This window comes from Gopherus evgoodei, chromosome 2, assembly GCF_007399415.2.
Source record: "Gopherus evgoodei ecotype Sinaloan lineage chromosome 2, rGopEvg1_v1.p, whole genome shotgun sequence".
Classification (NCBI taxonomy): Eukaryota; Metazoa; Chordata; order Testudines; family Testudinidae; genus Gopherus; species Gopherus evgoodei.
Window position 1 is genome coordinate 220267019 of NC_044323.1, and position 20719 is coordinate 220287737.

The 20719-nt window shown below is 42.4% G+C and overlaps 1 protein-coding gene across 3 annotated transcripts in view; it reads left to right on the forward strand.

Annotated features, from left to right (window-relative positions):
- The first annotated feature begins 7841 nt into the window (after positions 1-7841).
- Positions 7842-20719, forward strand: part of ASXL3 (ASXL transcriptional regulator 3) — a 147884-nt gene continuing 135006 nt past the window's right edge. For 2 of the 3 annotated variants that reach the window (XM_030552999.1, XM_030553000.1), the window contains exon 1: positions 7842-8174. In XM_030552999.1, the coding sequence (XP_030408859.1) occupies positions 8121-8174 (54 nt within the window). In that variant the 5' untranslated portion in view covers positions 7842-8120. The remainder of the gene's footprint in view (positions 8175-20719) is intronic. The other variant, XM_030553001.1, reaches the window with a different exon arrangement.

Sequence of the window (20719 nt, forward strand, 5' to 3'; positions counted from 1 at the left end):
GAAGGGACCAACTCAGCTCAGAAAGTGGGAGGCTAGGAAGCAAGACAGAGCTACCCATAAGGCTCCTGGCAAAGGTGCGGAAGACGTCTCCCTGAGGGAATAGGATTATATGCCTATGGGGCTGACAGTTTGGTTTCTTTTTTCCCTTATCTGGGACCAGAAGCGGAAGTGGTGGAGGACTTCTGTGCCCCTTCTCAGTTGACGGGCAGGCCTTTAGTTTTAGATGAGCTTAGGTCTGCCCACCCATGATACAAATATTCGCCTTGTCTCTGCATGATCAGTAAACACCACATGGAAAAGGAGTAAAAAGAAATTAAGAAAATACCCTGAGTGGAAGAAATGAGCAGTTAAAAGCTCCACCAGAGCTGAAACTCTCTAGATATGTGGAAGACAACTGGAAGAAGTTAAAACAGCATTTCACTCTGTATCTTCAAGATAAAAAGTAAAAAGTGAGAAAAAGGAAGTCATTCAAAAGGTAGCCTTATTTTTTACAGTATTTTTATTTAGCGTGTGCATAGTCAACTAGCCAAGCAATGGCATCTTCAGTGGCATGATGCAGTTCTAGGCCACCACTGGACCTAGTCAGCAGGCATTCCTCGATGACGTGTGTCATCGTCTGTGTTGTTCCGCAGCTGCACAAAGGAGTGTAACAAAATCCCCAGTGATACTGGTTGGCTGCACAGAGACCTTGCCCAGTCTGGAACCTGTTTAACAGGGACCTTTGGTGACGGGGCAGGTCAAAACCAGGTGGGCAAATTGTGGGGTTGGCAACGAGGGGCTGGTTAGGGATTATAACAATATCCATTCCTCTCACCAGAGTGTTTCCGCCCTAACATCCTGGCGTGGCGGATGAGACCATAATGGGTGATGTGACGGCAAATGTGCAGCTGCTGCTTTAAAAAAGGTCATTGTGCAGTGGCAGGCTTGGGTTGGCGTCAGGGCCATCCCTAGCCATTTGGGTGCCCTACACAGCCCATCTGCGGGGGGGGCGGGGAGGCTGTGCGAGGCCCCAGGCCTCCCTGCCCTAGGGTCTGGGAGGCAGGAGCTGGGGGGCACTTTTGGGGGCTCCACAGGCCCAGAGTGGCCTGGGGAATTAGAAGGGGGCTGGGAGCAGCCCACTTAGCTTCCCTCGTCCTGGCCCCAGCCGTGTCGCTTGGGGGGAGGGGACTTGGGGGAAGGGATCCTCCATGCAGTGGCAGGAAGCAGAGCAGCCCGCCCCAGCCTGCTCTACTCTGCCATCTCCCAGCCACGGCACTCCGCTTCCTGCCGCCGATGAAAGCCGGGGGTGGTCCTTTCCCCAACCCGAATGACATGGCTGGGGCCGGGGCAAGGGAAGTGGACCAGGGTGGGGGCAGAGCAGGGAGGAAGGGTAAGAGGCAGGGCGAAGAGAGTTTTCTGGGGCCCCACACCCCCCTAGGGATGGCCCTGCCCCTTTCAGGGGGGGCCGACCGAGGGATAGGGCTGGTTGCCGGGGCTGATGCTGCTGCGTATGCAGCATGCAGCTGCCCAGGGCACCATGAAATTTGGAGCAATCTGGTGGTTCCCTAAATTTCATGGTGCCCTATGTAGTTGTGTATGAGGCGTATGCCTAAGGACGGCTCCGGTCGGCGTATACTTTCTCCAGTAACTTGCCAGTGGCAACCTCTCGTCTGATATGAGGAGCAGCAATATTGCTCAGAATTTTTGATAGTGACTGGTTCTGAAGGATTTAATGTATTCATTTTCAGTTAACTGAGGCAGTTGCATGCAGAAATCTGAGACAGCATGCCAGCTAGGCAAGTCTGTTGATAGGGAGACTGGGCCCAGGGAGTCTAATTGGGTGACTTTGTTTGAAGACAGAACCTGAAGACAAGGATGGAGTCCTGCCAAAAACTTGCCAGACAACACTCTTTTTAGTCCTTGTTTTCTTTTGTTTTGGGACTTTTATACAGAAGAAGGTGTTGCCGGCAGATAACTGCCTGAGGCCAAGCAACAGTGGGGGGGTCCGTCGCCTGGTGTGCCGCGCCAATAAACACACCAGGGTGGAGAAGCAAACCAAGTTTATTTGAGATCTCAAAGTGGTGCAGGGAGATTGACTCAGATCAAGCACACCTAAAACAAGCAGTCTGTTCCTTTATATCCATGAGAACTTTTCTCACTGACTAGCAATCCCCCGTTTCCCCTCCCTCCTCCTCCTTCCTCCCCCTGTAGCAATTACGTAAGCGCAGGTGCATTAAGTAATCTTGGCCGCGGCAGCTTGTTAGTAAGTTTTCCTTCTGCAAGTTATCTTGTCCTTCTGCTAAAGGTGCACAGGCCTCATTATTTCTGCTTTAGACCAGTTAGAACTGTTGCAACTGATAACGGCTGTTACATCTGGCCTTTTAGGTCGATTAAAGTTCAAACATGGAGGGACTCTTGTCTGCTGAGGCCTAAAACCAGGAAGGCTCCATACTCTTGTGGCCTTCCACCCTCCAGAGTTACATAAGGTTATGCTTAGTGACACCAACAACTCCCTCCTTTGAGAATACTCAACAAACTTTTGGCTGAGTGTTCTCACATTTAAAGGATAACATGTGATTAAGCTCTAGGGAGCTGGAGTGCTTTACAGCAAGCAAGCAAGAGAAGAGTAACAATACACAACACCACACCAGTGAGCAGGAGGTGAACAATGCCTTCCCCTAGTTCTCCCAGGTTGAGTAACCAGCCCCAGAGGGAATCAGAAAGAGTAGGTTTCCTTTCCTGGGCCTTCCACTGTTCAAAAGCCTGTTTGGCTGACAGGATGTGCTTGTTAATATCCTGTGCGCTTTCTGGGACATAAGTACAGCATTCATCCCCTATAAGGGCGCACACCCAGCCCTGGGAAGCCACACTTCCACCCAGGAAGTGTGGAAGTATGTCTCCATGATCACAGATCAGATGGTATTCCTGATCCGTCTGTAAGGGCAGTGGGCCAAGTCTGGTACTCAAGATCACTCCGAATGGCCATCAGCTGGTCATTTAGGAAATCGCGAATTCCTAAACATACTAGATCCCACTGCAATGCCTTCCCAGCCTCAGTTATATTTAATACCATCTTTTCTTGGTGTAGTACTATAATACACCTGTTATTTAACTATTCTCAGGTACTGTCAAAAGGCATTTCCATTAATAGCATACATTATTAGTCACTGGAATGGTTTCAATACGGGTAAAATTTCTAGTAGCAGAACAAACTCTTTGGGTACTTGTTATTTAAAATCCAATTAGAGAGAGATATATATGCTGAAGGATTTATCCAAAACACAGGGCGCAGCCTGTAGAATAAACCCCAAAATCCAATTAATACCACATTCCCAAACATGGCTCCCACAAATGTCCTCCCACCAGTGTATAATTCTTTGTTTCTTCACCAGGGTCAGTTCTTAATGTCCTTTCTAGTCAGGAATTCCTGGACTTTGGCAATTTCAGTGGAGCGAGTGTTCCTTCTTCTTTCCCAAAACAGTCGTGTTGCAGCATCCTTGTACTTTTTCCCTACTGTCCAGAAGGCACAGTGGAGCTAGAAGGTGAAATAGGCTAATTATCAGTAGGAGAATTTTCCCGGGGTGGAGGGGTCTTTTTGCAGTGAGCATCTTGGGTCCAAGCAGTCAGTCTTTGGCACTTTGTACTTAGCATAGTCTGCTTTGATTCTGGACCTTGAACGCAGAGCAATCCCCCCATTCCATCCCTGGGCCAAGATGATTTTTAAATTAACCTGTTCCTTTCCTCAATAGACAAATTTGCTCACCCTGTGTCAGGGCTTTTTGGTGATTAAACGCTCCTCTTAGATGTATGATCTTATCTAGACTGAAGTACCTTCTAGTGGGCATTGTTTAGATGGATTTTCACGCGTGTAAATATTCCATTTCTCTAAATATCTGCAGGTTGTTGAACCATAATGTACGTACATGTAATATGCTGGGGTACACTAGGGGGTGAGGTGGAATGTTTAGACTGACCCCCCCGCATTTTCCACTTACACACACAGGGAGGGTGCCCTGTCCGCGCTAGCGGTTCATAAACTAAGGATTTTTCCCTACAGGGTACTCACACAGGAGAGGCTAACGAGGATGGCCACGACCCTCCTACACCTCCCTTCAGCAAAGAGCGTCGGCTAGTCTCTGGGAGACGGTGCCGCTTACTCTGATTGCATCCAGTGAGATGATCAGACTGTCAGTAGCCCACACGGAAAGGAAAGGGGAAGGGAAGATGGGTACACACACTCCTAGACCCAGGCAGCTTCCTCACCGGACGATGCCAGGCCAAGTCAACCCACCATGGGTCGGACCTCCTAAAGATCCACTAGTTACCGGGCTTGCGTTAGAGTAGTCCTGGTCACGAGCTTTTGCTTCACAGGGTACTCTGGGCGTCTTCCGGTAACAGTCACTCATATTGGCCCCCAGTACCATTCTGCATCTGATCTTGCTTTTTAGCTACAACAGGGAGAGAGTGCACTAGGACATAGGGTCTCCCTTTTCTAGACAGGTCCCTCCTTTGTCCCTGCACTATCCCTAACCTGCTTTTGGATCCTTGCACTCTGCCAGACAGAGGGAGGAACTGGAGCTACAGTGGGATATTTTTACAAGAGGTCTCCATACAAACAGCTTCAGAAGCTACCCATTTACTGACAAAACAGGAGTAATTGGAGGATCATGTTATAATTAAGTGATCCTTCCGGTGGCCACCTTTCTGGTTCTCTAGTTGATATTGAGGCCAGTCTACTATACAGAACTTTTTAGTTTGCTTTTAGTTAGGGGATCTGATCCAAGCACTTCCCAATTTGCTAGAATGCATTCTAAGGGTGTACACCGTGCCCTGCCTGTACTCTGTCCCTGCCCCATATCCTAGGGTGACACTGGGCGTCCCCAGGTCATAACAGGCAAAAATCCAGACCACTGGACTGTTCCTACCTTATCCAAGGGACCGGTTCCTCACCGTCGCCCTCAACTGCTTCTCCACTACTCGAGTGCGTTGCACCGTTGTGCCCTCTGGGGTCAGTCAAACTGCGTCTCCGCCGAGGCCCCCGGTGAAGTCACCGGTGCGCGCTGGGCGTCAGTCGTCGCCGCAATCCGTCGACCACCAGAAGGGATCCAGGCAAGGCTAATTTTAGCCTCAATGCCCCAAGTTGGGCGCCAAGAACTGTTGCCGGCAGATAACTGCCTGAGGCCAAGCAACAGCAGGGGTGTGCCGCGCCAATAAACACACCAGGGTGGAGAAGCAAACCAAGTTTATTTGAGATCTCAAAGCGGTGCAGGGAGATTGACTCAGATCAAGCACATTAAAACAAGCAGTCTGTTCCTTTATATCCATGAGAACTTTTCTCACTGACCCCGTTTCCCCTCCCTCCTCCTTCTTCCTCCCCCTGTAGCAATTACGTAAGCGCAGGTGCATTAAGTAATCTTGGCCGTGGCAGCTCGTTAGTAAGTTTTCCTTCTGCAGGTTATCTTGTCCTTCTGCTAAAGGTGCACAGGCCTCATTATTTCTGCTTTAGACCAGTTAGAACTGTTGCAACTTATAACGGCTGTTACACCTGGCCTTTTAGGTCGATTAAAGTTCAAACATGGAGGGACTCTTGTCTGCTGAGGCCTAAAACCAGGAAGGCTCCATACTCTTGTTGTCTTCCACCCTCCCGAGTTATGTAGGGTTATGCTTAGTGACACCAACAAAGGGATGGAACTGGAGAATGGCTTAGTTGGAAGGCTTGGTTTCCATAGTACTGGACCCTGCAAGAGGCAGTGGCCAACCATTAGAGAACCACTGGAGCAGTATGAGTAGTGTCATACTGGGCTGCAAGGGGGTGCTGCGTATGCCATTTGGTGGTATGGGAAGTGCATGAAGAGATCAGAGGCATAAAGGCACATGGAGCTTAGAGGCAAAGTCAAACAAGAACAGCACAAGGAGCTGCACCTGCTGTGGCAACCAATGCAAGCTAGGATAATGCCCACCATATGTAAAAATGCAAGAATTACAATGGATTACATCACTTTGAAAGAGTTTGCAAGTACCTGCAGTCTGTGCATAGTGTGGACAAAGGGTATCATGATAGCACCATTAGCTCAGCGGCGTAATGGACTATGCTGAAGCACAAGATGAATGAACTATCGATCTGAAAACAAATGGGACATTTATTATTTTTAAATTGGACACCAGTCCGACAGTAGAAATACTGCTAGTAACTCTCAAAGAAAAGCCACAGACAGTGAAGGTATATGGCTAAAACATGTGGTCTTCAGTAGTGATTTTATTCCCACTAGAGGAGTATGTGAACTTCATGTACAGGTAAATAACAAACTGAAAAAGATACAATCTGTAATAGTACCAGGGGAAAGAGTATCCATTGTTGGGCTCAAGATGGGTCAAGCCCTTGGTTAATTCTTGTTAATTCTTTTAGGAGAATGTATATAAAGGATGTGTTCAATTTCATTTGCTTTTTAAAATATTTATATATATATAAACTTTAAGACAGAGTTGGAAAGTTATGAACATACAATACAATGAATTTAATTAGAATGTTGTAGTTTGAAAAATAAAATTGAAAACCAGACAATTCAGAAATAAAATGCTCCAAACAATTTCTATACCTTACTATCATGTATACTGTCCACATAACATCATTATGGGTATATGGTAAGCATCATAGCTACTTTTCAATTTTTAAATGACTAAGGGAAAATACTGTATTACACTGTAAGCTTATCCATTCAGTCCCCTGTGTGGAATAAGCAATCCAGGAGAATATTTCCTACCATGAGCATTACTGGTTATGATTAGTAATTCCAGGATTAAGTCACCCTGATTCTGCAAATACTCAACTATTTGTTTAACCCTCACCGCAAGTAGTTCCATTGTTTTCAAAGGGATTATTCACATACTTAGAATTAAGCTTGTGTGGAAATCTTTGCAGGATAAGGGCTTTTGTTTATCGCCTGTTTTAGTATGAGATACTTTGGGACCAGAATGTGTAGCTTAGATGAGTTAGGGTGGATATCAGTCCTGTTTGTGAGTGGTAGAGTGAATAATAAATTTATAGTGATGTTGCTAGGCTATTGAGAGGATGGGGCAATATATAGAGTAAGACATGAAAATGTTGTGGTATCAACTATTGTGGGAAGAGTTATACAAGGTAAGAGGGAGATGTTATCGTCTCTGCCTTGTAAAGGGCAGGTGAATAGAAAGCCAGTATTTGATTGAGGAGGCGGTGAGACTGTTGACGGTTCATACATTGGGAGATAGAACATAGGATGGCAGAATGGAGGTATGGTTGTGGTAGGGGAAGTGCAGCAGAGCTACACTGTGTGGATGTAAGTGTGTCTCAGGGATCTACATGGATGGAGGCTGTGGATGCAGATTTTAATTTTTGTAACCTACACTGTTCTGATTCTTTAAAATGTATATATTGCTTGGCAATAGCCCTAATAGGTTTGGTGGGATTTAAAAATAAACATTTTATTTTATAATTGAAAGCGCAGCAAGCCAGCTCTAATAGGCATCACCTTTAAATGACCACATTGCCATAGTGCCTAGCAGTCCCCCGCCACATTATAATAACCGAGCGCTGCCCCTCCTATGACAGACGCGTATACAAGTTTCTGGCTTTGCCTAGCAATTTTGGCAACAGCGCACAGCGGGTTCTAGCCACGCTGCCTAGGGGAGACTACACTTCCCATGGGGCAGTGCTTCAGCTCGCTCCGCCGGCTGGCTGCGCACTGCACCCTGGGATGTGTAGTCTCCGCTTAGCGCCCGTCCCCCTCCCATTGGGCAGGGGCAGCCGCCCTCACAGCTCTCGCGAGGTTTTTGAATCGCTCTGGTGTCGCGCGCGGTTTCCTCGCGAGGGCGGCCGCCTTGGCTGGGATGTTTGGTGCGGTCGCCATTCCCCTGTGTGACGTCATAGTGCATTGTTGTGAGAGTAGCGGAGCATCCCTCAAGCTGTCAGCTGTGCTGCTGCTGCTGCGGGAGCCCAAGCCCGAGCCGGCCCAGCCCCCTTCTCCTCCCCCCGCCCCGGGGGCTCCGGAGCTCCGCGCCCGTGTAGCCCTGTCTGTGTGGAGCCCCTCCGGGCCCCTCGCCCCCCGCACGCTCCAGTCCGCCCTTCCCCCTCCCCCCTAGAACCATCTCAATGAGATGCAAACATGAAAGACAAGAGGAAGAAGAAGGACCGCACCTGGGCCGAGGCTGCCCGCCTGGTAGGTGCCGCGTTCGCATAGTGCGGGCGGGCGAGCCCCCGGCGAGTGGAGGGGGCGGTCAGCCCCGTACAGACCCTCCTCCCCGGCTTTGTTGCAGTCAGTAGGGGATGTTGGAGTGAGCGTGCAGGGCTGGGTGAGCGAAGCGATTGACTCTTCGGGCGATAGCGGGTGTGAGTGGTTGTGTCCCCCCCTTACGTGGGAGTGTGAGGGGCTAAGGGGCTAGCCAGGTGAATCCGCCCCCCCCCCCACACACTGCGTGTGAAGTTCCCTCATCCCCTGGGGGCGCCTCCTTTCCCCTGGTATGCGTGTGTGTGAAATTACTAGGGTAGCCCCTCTTGTAGTGTGTATATGTGGGAGAGACATAGCTCTCCCTTTTCCTTGTAATGTGTGGGGATATAGCTGCACCTTTCTTCAGTGTGTGTCGAAAAATATCCTGTGTGTGTGTGTGAGAGAGAGAAATTCCCTTCTCCTTCTCCCGTGTATTTGTTTCAAATATCCCAGAAAAGTCCTCTCCCCCCCCCTTTAAAATATGTGTAAGTGAAAGATCCAAGGATTTCCCATCACTCCATTAGTGTATGTAGGAGAGAGAATTATCCAGGGATTCCTCTCCACCCATCTGTGTAGAGAAATAGCCCAAGCAATCAATCCCACCCCTCAGGAAGCTATCTGGCTCTAAAGACTTAATGTGTTCCCAGAGGTTTGGGGAATTATTTGTCGCCTTCTCAGTATCTGTTTTATGTGACTTTGTTTTATTGTTCACTAAGTGTATTAGGACACATCATTTACTTTGTGCTTCAGGACCCTTTTGTGTGAGTTCTCTCCATTCTAGGAATTTCACAGTGTGTGTGTACAATACAGCATGTGTGGTTGTACACTATAGTGCGTATGCCTTCCCTGAAGATGGAGTTGTTTTATGATTAAATGCGGTTATAGAAAGAGGACAGCTAGAAAGATCTGCTGCTGTTTATATTGAGTGGGTTTTTTTGGTTATTCATATCAATTTCATATTTTACTGATTGTTTCAACAATTAAATTAGTATCAAAAGAATGTGATCCTTTTCTTATGGTGCTAGTGCATGTCTGTTTTATTTATTTTTTGTCTTAGAATGGCTGTGACGCACAGTCCTTCTTGAAAGGATGTGTCTTGTGGGACTATGGAGCATTACATAGGAATTTCAGCCTTTCAGTCCTTCCACTGCATAATTTATATCAAAATAAGAGGCAGTCCTAACTATAGATGTCACTGCCAGTGCCTCATAGGAGTCTTGCATTGATTGAACATATAAGGTTCATTGGACATGTGGCAAAAAATTACTACAGTTAGTTCAGCTTTAGCAAGGGTGGTGTGATGTAGGCACTTTTAGAGTTGAAAAATATGCCTGTCTAAAACAGGAAATGTGCCAGGCCCAAGGTTCTTACTTTCTCACTATTGTCTTTCCTTAACTCTGTGGATCCTGGTAAAGGAGTAAGAGTATTAAGAAGGCACTCTCTTCCCCAAACTAATGACTGGAATAGATGTTCCCAAACTCATTAACTTTATAGCTCTTTATGGTTGTTTGTGACTGTGGCTTGTGGCTGGCTTTTGTTGTATTGTAAGCTGCTAAACTTCATTAAAAGACGTTTAAAATACTTGGAATTCTATCCTAACATTAGTTTTGCATGTAAGCAATTGCTGTAGCTGCCACAGGGAATATAAGCCATCATGAATGGGAAGGGAGGTGGTCTGTGTAAGCAAGGAAAATCTCTGTTAAGGTGTAGTCAACTCTGTGGAAAAGTTCAATAGCTTCTAGAACATAGATTGATCTGATGTAAATAGGGAAACTCTCTCTATTTGAGTCGCATTCTTTTTCTTACTCAGAACAGCCTTGATTGTGTAAACCTACTAGGACTGGTAGTTACTTTATATGAAGAGTGGGTGATGAAGCACGTTGTCTGTTGTACAAAATGTTGTTCAGCCTCCCAAAGTTACTAAATTATCCAGAAGCTTGTCCATAATCTGTTTTCTATATGACTTATTCACAGACTGCATGCTTTGACCCTGATTATGCATCAGGATCTACTAGTGCAGGGATTCATGCTCGCAGATCTTTATTGAGGCCAAATCTGTGGAGTACTTATAGTATTTTATGTAAAGGACCTGATGGTTCATTATGATTCCATTTTCTTGGAATACATCAATAATGTATTACTGCAAGGCTTGATTAAATCAATTTCTTTCCAACGACAAGTAAAGAATGAAGTGATTGATACATACTCACAAGTAATGACTCAGGAGCTAGCTAGAACAATATATATGTTATACAATTGATTGGCTTCTGAATTTCTTTATTTTTAAGAATAGGAAGGTTGAATTAATAAGTTATAAGTACTGATACCCATTTTTTATATTTCCTATAAAAAGACTACAAGTGTATTAAGCTTGTAAAGTGAATTACTCCCAAGTTATGAAATGACAAAGTTAAGATTGTAAGATAACCTTAACTCTGCTCCCTTGTCTGTGTTTATGCATTACAGTACAGTCTCAAAATGATATGTTCATGCACTATTTTTTCCATAGTACCTCTAGCTCACACAATACAGAATGGGGACAGTGCTCAGTGAATGAAATAGCTGTTGAGTTTTTCACTTTGTCCTCTTTGTTCCTCCCGTGTGTGGCCCCATGCTTCATGTACTGCACATTTTCCAAACTGTGGACTAACTAAAATGTTTTTTCTCTTATTTTCTTTTATTTGACACTCATCACTGTAGTACCTGAGAGCCTTGCAAATGTAAATTGATTTAGCCTTACAACATGCTTGTCAAGTTAAGTATTATTATTATTATTTATTATTTTACCTATGCAGAACCAAAGCACAGAGAGATTAAATGTGTTGTGCCAGGTTGCATAGGAAGTTTCTGAAAGAGGCAGAAAAAGAATGCAAATTCCCTGGTTGCAGTCTAGTTCCTTAGCCCTAAGCTATACACTAGTCATGGTAGAAGTGGATATAGTGGTGTCCTTAGCATCCTCACTTCAGACTCATATGCCCCATACAACAGTTACATAGAATAAAGCAGGGTTAATCTGGACCCTGCACCCATATCATTACACAGCCCTGTCTTATTCCTTGTTCAGCATGCACAATGAAAGAGGCAACAGTTCTGCAGAAAAAATAGTAAATTATTTTATAATAAGACTGTTTTGTAATGCATATATCCAAGTGATCAGGCTTAACTTTGATAGGCAACCTTACATTTATCATTTCTTGATATTTGAATAAATAGTCTTTTTGTCATCTTGACATTCTTGTAATGTTTTCTGTATAGAGTCTTAATGGAAGAAGAAACTAACAAATGCGACTATAGTCAGCTGTTCGCTATATCACATTAAAATATTTTATACTGTGCAGTCAATAAGGCAGGAACCCTGGAGACATTCCTTGACCTGTATTTTTTGGAGGATGGCAGGGTTCCTTTGAGGTCTAACTTCTTTCCATATGTAGCACCCCACCTCTTTCCTCACTCACCTCCACTAATCAGAGAGAAAAACATAGCACTTTATAAATGAGGGAGGGAGGACAGAGGAGGACAGTACAGCTGAACTGTTTTGGCTCATATATTCTTTAAACTTAGTTGTTTGTTTGCTCAGAGAGAGCAAACCTGCCAAATTTCAGGAAAAAGCTTAAAAAGACTGAAAAAGTTAAAGCAACCGAAAATGACACCATTGAATGGAAAAGCTTGTGCCTCCTCAGTTCTAGGTGTTCTTAAGACCAATATTATAAGTCCCTTAATATTAACTTCTGTCCTATACTAATTTGGTGCCTTGAGTTGGATTTTCCAAGTTCATTGGTTGCACAAGACATACGCAGTACAGATGCATCACAAAAGAAATGATTGTAGACCAGCTGTTAATATGTTTAGTAGATGTCATAAGCCATCAGTTCTGGTAACTTTTGTCTCTATGTAGTTTCACATTCTGACTTCATCAGTCACTTTAAAATTGAGGAAGACTCTAAAATAATGAAATGAATGTAGATTTATAAATGCGTGGCTGTTGGGAATGAATGGATCACTTGGAAACTTTCAACACAAATTTGAAGTTAAACTGAAGGGGTTTGTTCTTTTGAGGTTCAGTCCTTCAGTGGTATAGATCGGAGTTGTCATAGAACAGCACTCAGCCATTAGTTATGGCTGCCAGGCATACTGCTTTACTTAAGACCCAGATAGGTAAAATAGGCTTGAAGGGAGCAGATGCTGCAGGCCGGTAAACCCTCAAGACCAGTGTGGCCAGTATATTTCATGAGGCATTGAGCATCTGCCTATAAAGGATGGTGTTTTACCAGAACTGTTTGAAAGAATTTCTGTGAATAACTTGCCCTCATCACTGTCCTTTGTCTTTATTCTAAGCTCAGCTCTAAAGCATACTTAAACTATAACTTCCACTTGATAGTGGAAGTATCTGAAAATTCTGAAACTGGTAGATTTTCACATCACTTACGTTCACTAGATTACCCTCTGCATGCCTGCTTTTCCTCCTCCAAGCCCTATTCATAATTAAATGAATGTAGAGGTTTGCTCCAATTGCTTAGCATTGTGCCTGTTTTGCTGCATTATGCAGAATCTTCTTGGTACAGGGGATGAGCGAACTGGGGTGTTCTAGTGTTTTGGTTCTGAGTATTTCTTTTTGTAGCTTCCTGGCACTACAGGTCTTAGTTAAGAATAAATTATTATTCCTACGTAATAGTTGAAATTAAAAGACTTAAAAAAAAAAGTAGCAAGTTTGTATGCCAATTAAAGAATTTGCTGTTTTAAAAAATAACTACTTTGGAGATGTGGTTGTTAGCCTGTGTGTTTACGTTTAATGTGGCTGCCTGTCCAAATCTGCTTACTGGTCACTTGTCCTCTGTTTTACTGAGATTGTGTAGTTGAAGTAGCTCATACAGTGATATGGAATTATATTGCAGTGTGTCTTTATATTTGAAGCCCACAAATGGGACCAAAAATCAGAATAGTAGCATGTAATAATGTCTTTTGATTTTTGTCTCCAGTTTTCACTTTTGTTACTATAAATACAGTTTAAAACGTTACGAAAGGAAGTTCATGCATTTCTAAAAATGGGGATTTGGCATGACTTTGTTTTACTACACTAAGGGTTTCTTTGTTTTTGGCTTAACAGAAACCTACTGTTATTTCCATATTTCTTCTAAGTTCATTCTTTTTTAGACATGCAGAAATATTGCTGCTTCGGGAGGTTTTGATGGCCTTTCACTTTGATCCACAATCAATGTTGCTTTGAAGATCTGTGGGGTTTTTTAATGTTATTTATTTGCCCTAGAGCTTTCTCGGATTTCTTCCTTTTTTATTCAAAGCAATTGCTGCACTTGTTAGGTAGCACAACTCCTCCATCTATTTCTTTACCTTCTGTGGTTGCATGTACATAGCAGCACCACTTTTTGTTAGTATTGAGTATTCTAGAGATAAGTAGATTAAAAAAAAAAGATTTAAAAAGGTGAACTGCAAATAAGATGTAAATTTAATGTTCTTGTCCAATATGTGGACAGTGATTCTATTAATTAGAATGAGAGACATTAATCTTATAAACAACTAAGCCTTACCTTTTTCTCTAAGATGTTCTGAAGACATGTCTATCTTAATCAACTGTGTTGCCTCAGGTACCAATGAGGTACTCTGGAGCCTGGAGCCAGACCTCTGAATATAGATATTGAAGGAAAGAGGAATATGTTATGATTTTAAAGTAACTTGGAAAACTACACAAAGCCCTTGAAAGAGCCTCAGCTCCCTATAGATGGGTTCAGTGTTCCAGAAAGCTTCTTTAGTAGTTGTAAAAAGAACAAGAGTACTTGTGGCACCTTAGAGACAAACAAATTTATTTCAGCATGAGCTTTCGTGAGCTACAGCTTACTTCTTCAGATGCACAGAATGGAACACACAGAGAGGAGATATTTATACATCCTGTCTGTGTGTTCCATTCTGTGCATCTGAAGAAGTGAGCTGTAGCTCATGAAAGCTCATGCTGAAATAAATTTGTTAGTCTCTAAGGTGCCACAAGTACTCTTGTTCTTTTTGCGGATACAGACTAACACGGCTGCTACTCTGAAACGTTAGTAGTTGTGATATCACAGCATGGGGTCCAATGGAGTATTGTAGAGAATCAGGAGCCAGATGTCTGTGAATTCACAAGACTCATAGACTTTAAGGTCAGAAAGACCTGAAATAAGAACAGAAAAGGGCAAATTTGGATTGTGTATGGGTGCAATCCTGCAAGATGCTGAGTTCCTGTCTGGAGTGCTTTCAGTTTCCTTTGTTGTGATTTGGAGTGGAGCCTGCTCAGCATCTCCCAGGAGGTCCTCTGCACATAGGCATTCAGCATGTAAGGCCAGATCAGACTATCTTTGCCTTTTCAGTGAAGGCATTCAATCAATATGTATTACTGAAGTCAATGGAATTTACTTTTTATGTTTGCAGGTCACCTTTAGATAACACCCATGTGCTAAACTATTTCCTGTTACATACAGCATCTCATTTCCTCTTCTAGTTTTCTGACTTAAAATCTAGTAATGTCATCTCGCAATATGTAAGGATAAACATACTTTTATAAGCAGTTGTCTACTTCCCCATCCCAGGTGTTGCATTCTGAGAATTTTCTTATATATATATATATATATAATATATATAATATAATATAATATATATATGCTATTTGATAGCAAGGCAACAAGAAAATTGTTTTTTTTTTTAAATTTTGTCTGTGTTGTGTGATTCCCTAAAGGCCCCAGTCAGTATCAGGGCTGTATTGTCTAAATGAAGACGTGATCCCTGACCCGAAAAGGTTAAAACCTAAATTGAAAGGAGGCACAGGTGAGTGTTTTATAAAACAATCAATGAGGGAGGGAGGATGAAGTAACATTGGCTAACTGTGAACAGCTTGATGATACTGAATCATTTGGATATTTTTAGTAAGCAAGCTAATATTAGCCATCCATGATGTAAGTGGTCGATAGCAAAAGATGGTTTTGAGGTAGGTGTTGTAAAATTGTTCTGGTTAGTTCTGGGAAGGCTTTCCTTGCACAAAGCGTAGTGTGTAAGAAAGCAGAAACGTGGAAGAAGTAAACAAATGGGTGGCTGGGTGGACTGGCATAACTGGTGAAATAGGAGGGCAGGATACAATATAAGTGATGAGGAACAAACAATAGGTAGAGATGGATAGAGTGAAGGGCATGAGGATTAAATCAAGGTATAAATGTAATTCAGTTGAAGATAAGACAGAGGACAGGTTAAAAAAAGGATGTGATATAGAGCAATGGGTTAGAAGATTTTAGTGGCTACGTTTTGTATGGATTGGAAGGTGATCAGCACATATCTGAGCCAATGTATTTATCATTTGATGAGCTGATTTTTTTTGAAAAAAAAAGAACTTCAAGCTGCTTTCTTCTCTTCACTTTAGTTGGCTCTCTAAAAATGGATCTTCTTAATTGTTTCTCTTCAGGCATCTGTTACAGTTAGTGTATTTTGGAGTTACTGTCTAATGATAGAGTAGATGTGTTTGAAAAACAAAGATCCCGTCCACCCATTCATGAGGTTTTCTGCCCTGCCTAGGTGCCGCTTCTGTCTAATATACCACCATCAAGATTCTTTATATTACTAACATTTTAAGTGATTAAAATGTGGGTTATATTTAAAAATATTTTTCACCATCTATACAGTTTTCTGTTTTTATTTTGGTTAGTTGGGCTATGAAAATAAACTGGTTAAGTTCACTGTTGTTCACATGCACTAGCAGAGTACTGCAATGTCTGAGTTGCAAGGCCTTTAGGCCAATGTTTAAATCTGGAAAACAAAACAAAAGAAAAAAAATCCCTACTGTCTAAACTTTGGGCCTGACCTACATAAATGTCCCTGTTACAGAAAGTGAAGTTTGATGCCTGATGTGTGCGTTAGGAAGTGCTCCTGAAAGTCACAGATGCAGAGAGAATTATCGGTTTAAATTTAAAAGAACACTGCACCTATCTGCTCTTCTCAGCATTCTTAAAATTTGCATGTTAAGAAACCCCTTGTGTATTACTTGAAGTGCCATTAAAGGCTGAAGTTACTCAGATATTGAAGTAAGTGTGTGTGTGTGTGTGTGTGTGTGTGTGTGTGTGAGAGAGAGAGAGAGCGCTCTGGGAAGTGTAGAAAACTTCTGTAAGTACTAATGTTCTAAAAACCTGCCTTTAGACATATATTCATACAGAATTTGTTTGTGGTAGGCATATTATAAAACCCGTTTAAAGTATTCTGTATTGTATTCTGCCACATACCTATCTCTTGAACTTTTAAAATGAAAACTAGCATTCCTCTTCTGTGTGGGAGCAGAAGTATTGGCAAAGGGTCAGGGAAAAGTGGCAGAGAGAACTTGAAGAAGTGCAGTGGGGGAAAAGATGCAGAGGTGTGCACACACAGTATGAAGTGGAACAAAAAAAAAAAATAATTTCCCAGGAGGAAACCAAAATTCCATGATAGCGAGGGAGAGAAATGGAAAGAGAGCGAGAAATTAATTCTCGTAATTTTGGGAAGACACTTTATTGGACTGTCAGCTACTTATTTAAGTGAAGTGGTAACACAATAATCTCAAATAAGACTTCCCTGCTAACTTTTTGTTTTCTTCAGGTATTTGGTATTATGAAGTATGGAGATTAAAACAACAAACCAAAGAATTCTGTCCTCTGTAGAAACTATTGTGACACTCTGTACCTCAGGGGAACACAGTGCACCCCCATGTTCATCCTTATAATATGATTGTGTGGTATCCAATGTAAAGTTTGCCATGTCAGGTGTCTTTGGAAGGCTCATGATGCACTGAGCATTGTTGTTTTAGTAATGTTATAGGTTGTAATTTCATGTATACAGTTATGAGGCTCAAAATGTCTTCTCATGTCTTAAAACAAGCCCAGGCAAAAACTCCCCCAGAGCAGAGGGGCAGTTCACACCTCATCAGGGCATGTGTGGAACAGACTCAGCCCAGCCTCACAGGAACAAAGCCAAGAGGGAAGAAAGAACATGATAAAAAGGGAGAGAGACATTTGCCATGCTCTCCCTCTCTTTCACCTCCATCTACAGACACCACCACCAAGTGACTGAAGGGCTGCTCAAAGGGGAGAGTCTGGCTGAAGAGCAACCAGTTAGCCTGTGGTGAGAAGCATCCAAGTTTGTAAGGGCACTGAAAGTGTTAAGATCAGCTTACAATGCGTTTTGCTTTTATTTCATTTGATCAGATCTGACTTGTTGGGCTTTGGCTTATAATCGCTTAAAATCTATCTTTATAGTTAATAAATTTGTTTATTCTACCTGAAGCAGTGAGTTTGGTTTGAAGTGTGTCAAAGACTTCCTTTGGGATAACAAGTCAGGTACATATCAATTTCTTTGTTAAATTGGCGAACTCATATAAGCTTGCAGCGTCCAGCAGGCATAACTGGACACTGCAAGACAAAGGTTTCTAGGGCTGTGTCTGGGACCGGAGATACTGGCTAGTGTCATTCAGTTGCAGAATCCATGCAGCGGCTGGCCAAAAGTGCTCACTCACATAGCTGGGAGCAACTTACATGCCAGAGGCTGTGTGTGAACAGCCTAGGAGTGAGGGTTCTCACAGCAGAGCAGGGTAAGGCTAGCTCCCAGAGTCAAGGGTTGGAGTGACCTAGTAGATCACAGGTCCAGATAACACCAGGGGAATGTCACAACTGTAATTAGAACTTTTTTCTGGGAAATTAACTACTGTGTTTCTTATTATATCACATTCCAAGTAATTTTAGGATAATTTGCCTTATCCATTTCAACTAAGAGGACATTGGAAAAGTAAAAAAAAGAAAATCAACCAACCCTTTAGAAATAAATGAAAAGACCCACTTGTCTTATGAAATATTTTCCTCTCCTTTGAATGATAGGCAATCCTTTCTACTCATGGAATTTTCAGAGTTGGTGTCACCTGATCTTGTTCAGATTGCTTCTAGAAAAGCAATGCTTATATGTGTACCTGTCTTGGAATCTCTTTTGCAGGATGAGACTACTGCTGTTTTTTGTTTAGTAACCAGAAATACTGATGTATTTTCTTACCGTTGAAGAATATAACATTGAAATGTTCCACAAATATATTTGTATTTATGGGTCACAATATCTGGAACAGTTTAAGGTAAAAGGCTCATCTAGCCACTGCATTGTATTGCCTTATAGACAGAAGATGAGCTGGATAGCTACACTGGAGGCCAGTGCTGATGCATCATAACCTTTGTGCAAAGTGACCTTTCATCTTTCTGTTAACAGGATTTTTTAAGGAAACATGGTTTTCTACGACCACAGTCATTGGAACTAAGACTGCAGGCTGTTGGGGAGTCTGTGTAACTTGCATGGGATTTTGATAATGAATGTTTTGACTCTATAGCTCTGATGGGTGTTAGAATTCTTTTCAGAGCTTTTGTGAATAGGCAGGGGCCTTTTCTTTTCTTTTCTTTTCTTTTTTCTTTTCTTTTCTTTTCTTTTAGGATACCAATTTTACAATAGTGTTCCATATCCTTAAAATAAAAATATTCTGAGATTTCTCCATTGAGCAAGAGAGTTCATTTTGTGGTAGAGCACCAATAGAGTTGAAGGATAAAAGACAGTTAAATTTTTTCCTGTGGACTGCAGTTGATTTTAAATCATCATTCTTCTCATGCTGTCATATGTCACTTAGGGCCTGAGCAAGGCTCCTCTATCCCTGTGTATCCTGAGCCACACTGTGTATGTTCTCTATGTTGTTAAGTCCCATAGATTTCCTGCTTTGAGTAGTGTTCGATGAAGGTATTCTTTCACTTAGCCCCTTTTGCATGTTCTTTCAGCTGCCCAATGGCACGCTTGCCATGGCAGATGCTCTGACTTTATTCTTAACACATGTCCTTTGTATTTCCATCTTTTTTCCCCCCTGGATAACTTTAGAGATCAGAATGTGTTAAACTCTTGACAAATTTTGGCATATGGTATTTCATTTACTATCTTATATTTTTCTAAGGTATTTGCTTTCAAAGACATGTAGACATCTGTCTCTGGTGACTTTCCAGCTTTCACATCTGTATGTTAAGATGGAAATAACATTTTGAATTGAAGAGTCATAGTTTGGTTGATAAGTTAAAATCTATAAGTTATCCGATGTTGTGGAAATTGGTGAATGCAGTTGCTATTTTGCCAGTTGGTGATATTATTTCCTTCTGGATATCCCCCTAGGCTTTCAGGTTACTGAGCTGACTCACTTGTTTAACCTCCAACTTGTAGGACCAGTGGGCTGCTTTTAATCTGAACCTTACCCTTTGACCTGTATGGCTTGGATGGCCCTACCAGGAGTAACTCCTCCTGGAAAACTTCTCAGGGTCATCAAGACACTCAAGTCTTCCACCATGTCACAGTGTAGTATCCAGGGAAAGCCACATTATTGAATCCACCAAAGAAATTCCTTGATTTCCTGGGACTACAAAAAAATAAAAATTCATACTGAGCATTCAGAAAAGTCTTAATTAAAATGTGAAAAGACTAGGGCTGTGCTGAGAGTAGGAGCTGCTAATGTTTACCTCTGTGGTTCCAAAAAAGGGCTTACTTTAGGATAAAACTCCCCTCACAAAAGGCAGATGTATAGTTCAAGTAGGGCAGAATGAATCTGCTATTGAGTAAATCATATGTTAATTACCTAATGGACGTGTTTTGCCCTTTCTTGGTTTGCTTTTCTTTGATGCTTTCACCTGCCAGAAAACAAAAAAGGCCTTCGCTGTTCAAAGTAGAATGAAGATAGGACATTGAGAGATAAGGCAGTAAACTAGGAGAGCCCTAAAATAAAGCTCATCTCTTGGTTGAGCAGGAAACCTAGTTGTGTGAAAATGATGTACCTATAACCTTCCCAGCCATAAAAGAAAATCCTACGTACCCCCTCATCTACAAATTAAAATATATACCTGTTTGTGATTCATAGTTTTGTGGCATGCAGGCTGATTTATTGCACCTCAAATTTCCCATTAGTGTATGCCGAGTTCTTGTTTGATCTGATTTTAGAGTTGAAGCAGGCTTGTGGCCTATGCGAAGAGTAATCCTTCCAGGATGAGTCTGGAGCTCATGGCTGCCGACAACTTGTGACCTATCCTGAGTGCTTTCAGGTTTTACTCAGATAGGTAGACAAAATCTGCATCTTAATTTTGGGCTTAGGGTTACAAACTGTTGATATAAGGATCACATCTTTATCTCTGTCTCACTATCACCTCTGTAATTCTGAATTCAGAGTTCATCTGTGTTCCTTGTGGGCATGAGGCCCTATTTAATTGTTCTGCTATGAAGATTGATAGCTTTTATTGAGTTTAAATCTCTAAGGGAAACTTCTGTTCAGCTGGTAAACCAGTCTGTTGATTTTGCTTTGTCAGGTATGTCAATGCAATGTCTCCCAACCATACTGTCATGGTACATCCTCCTCACAGTAATGTTGCCTTGTTTTATGGCTGATCTGTGTAAGTTACTGATCACATCAGAGAATTTTTGAAAACTTTATGCTTGAGCTTCCTGAG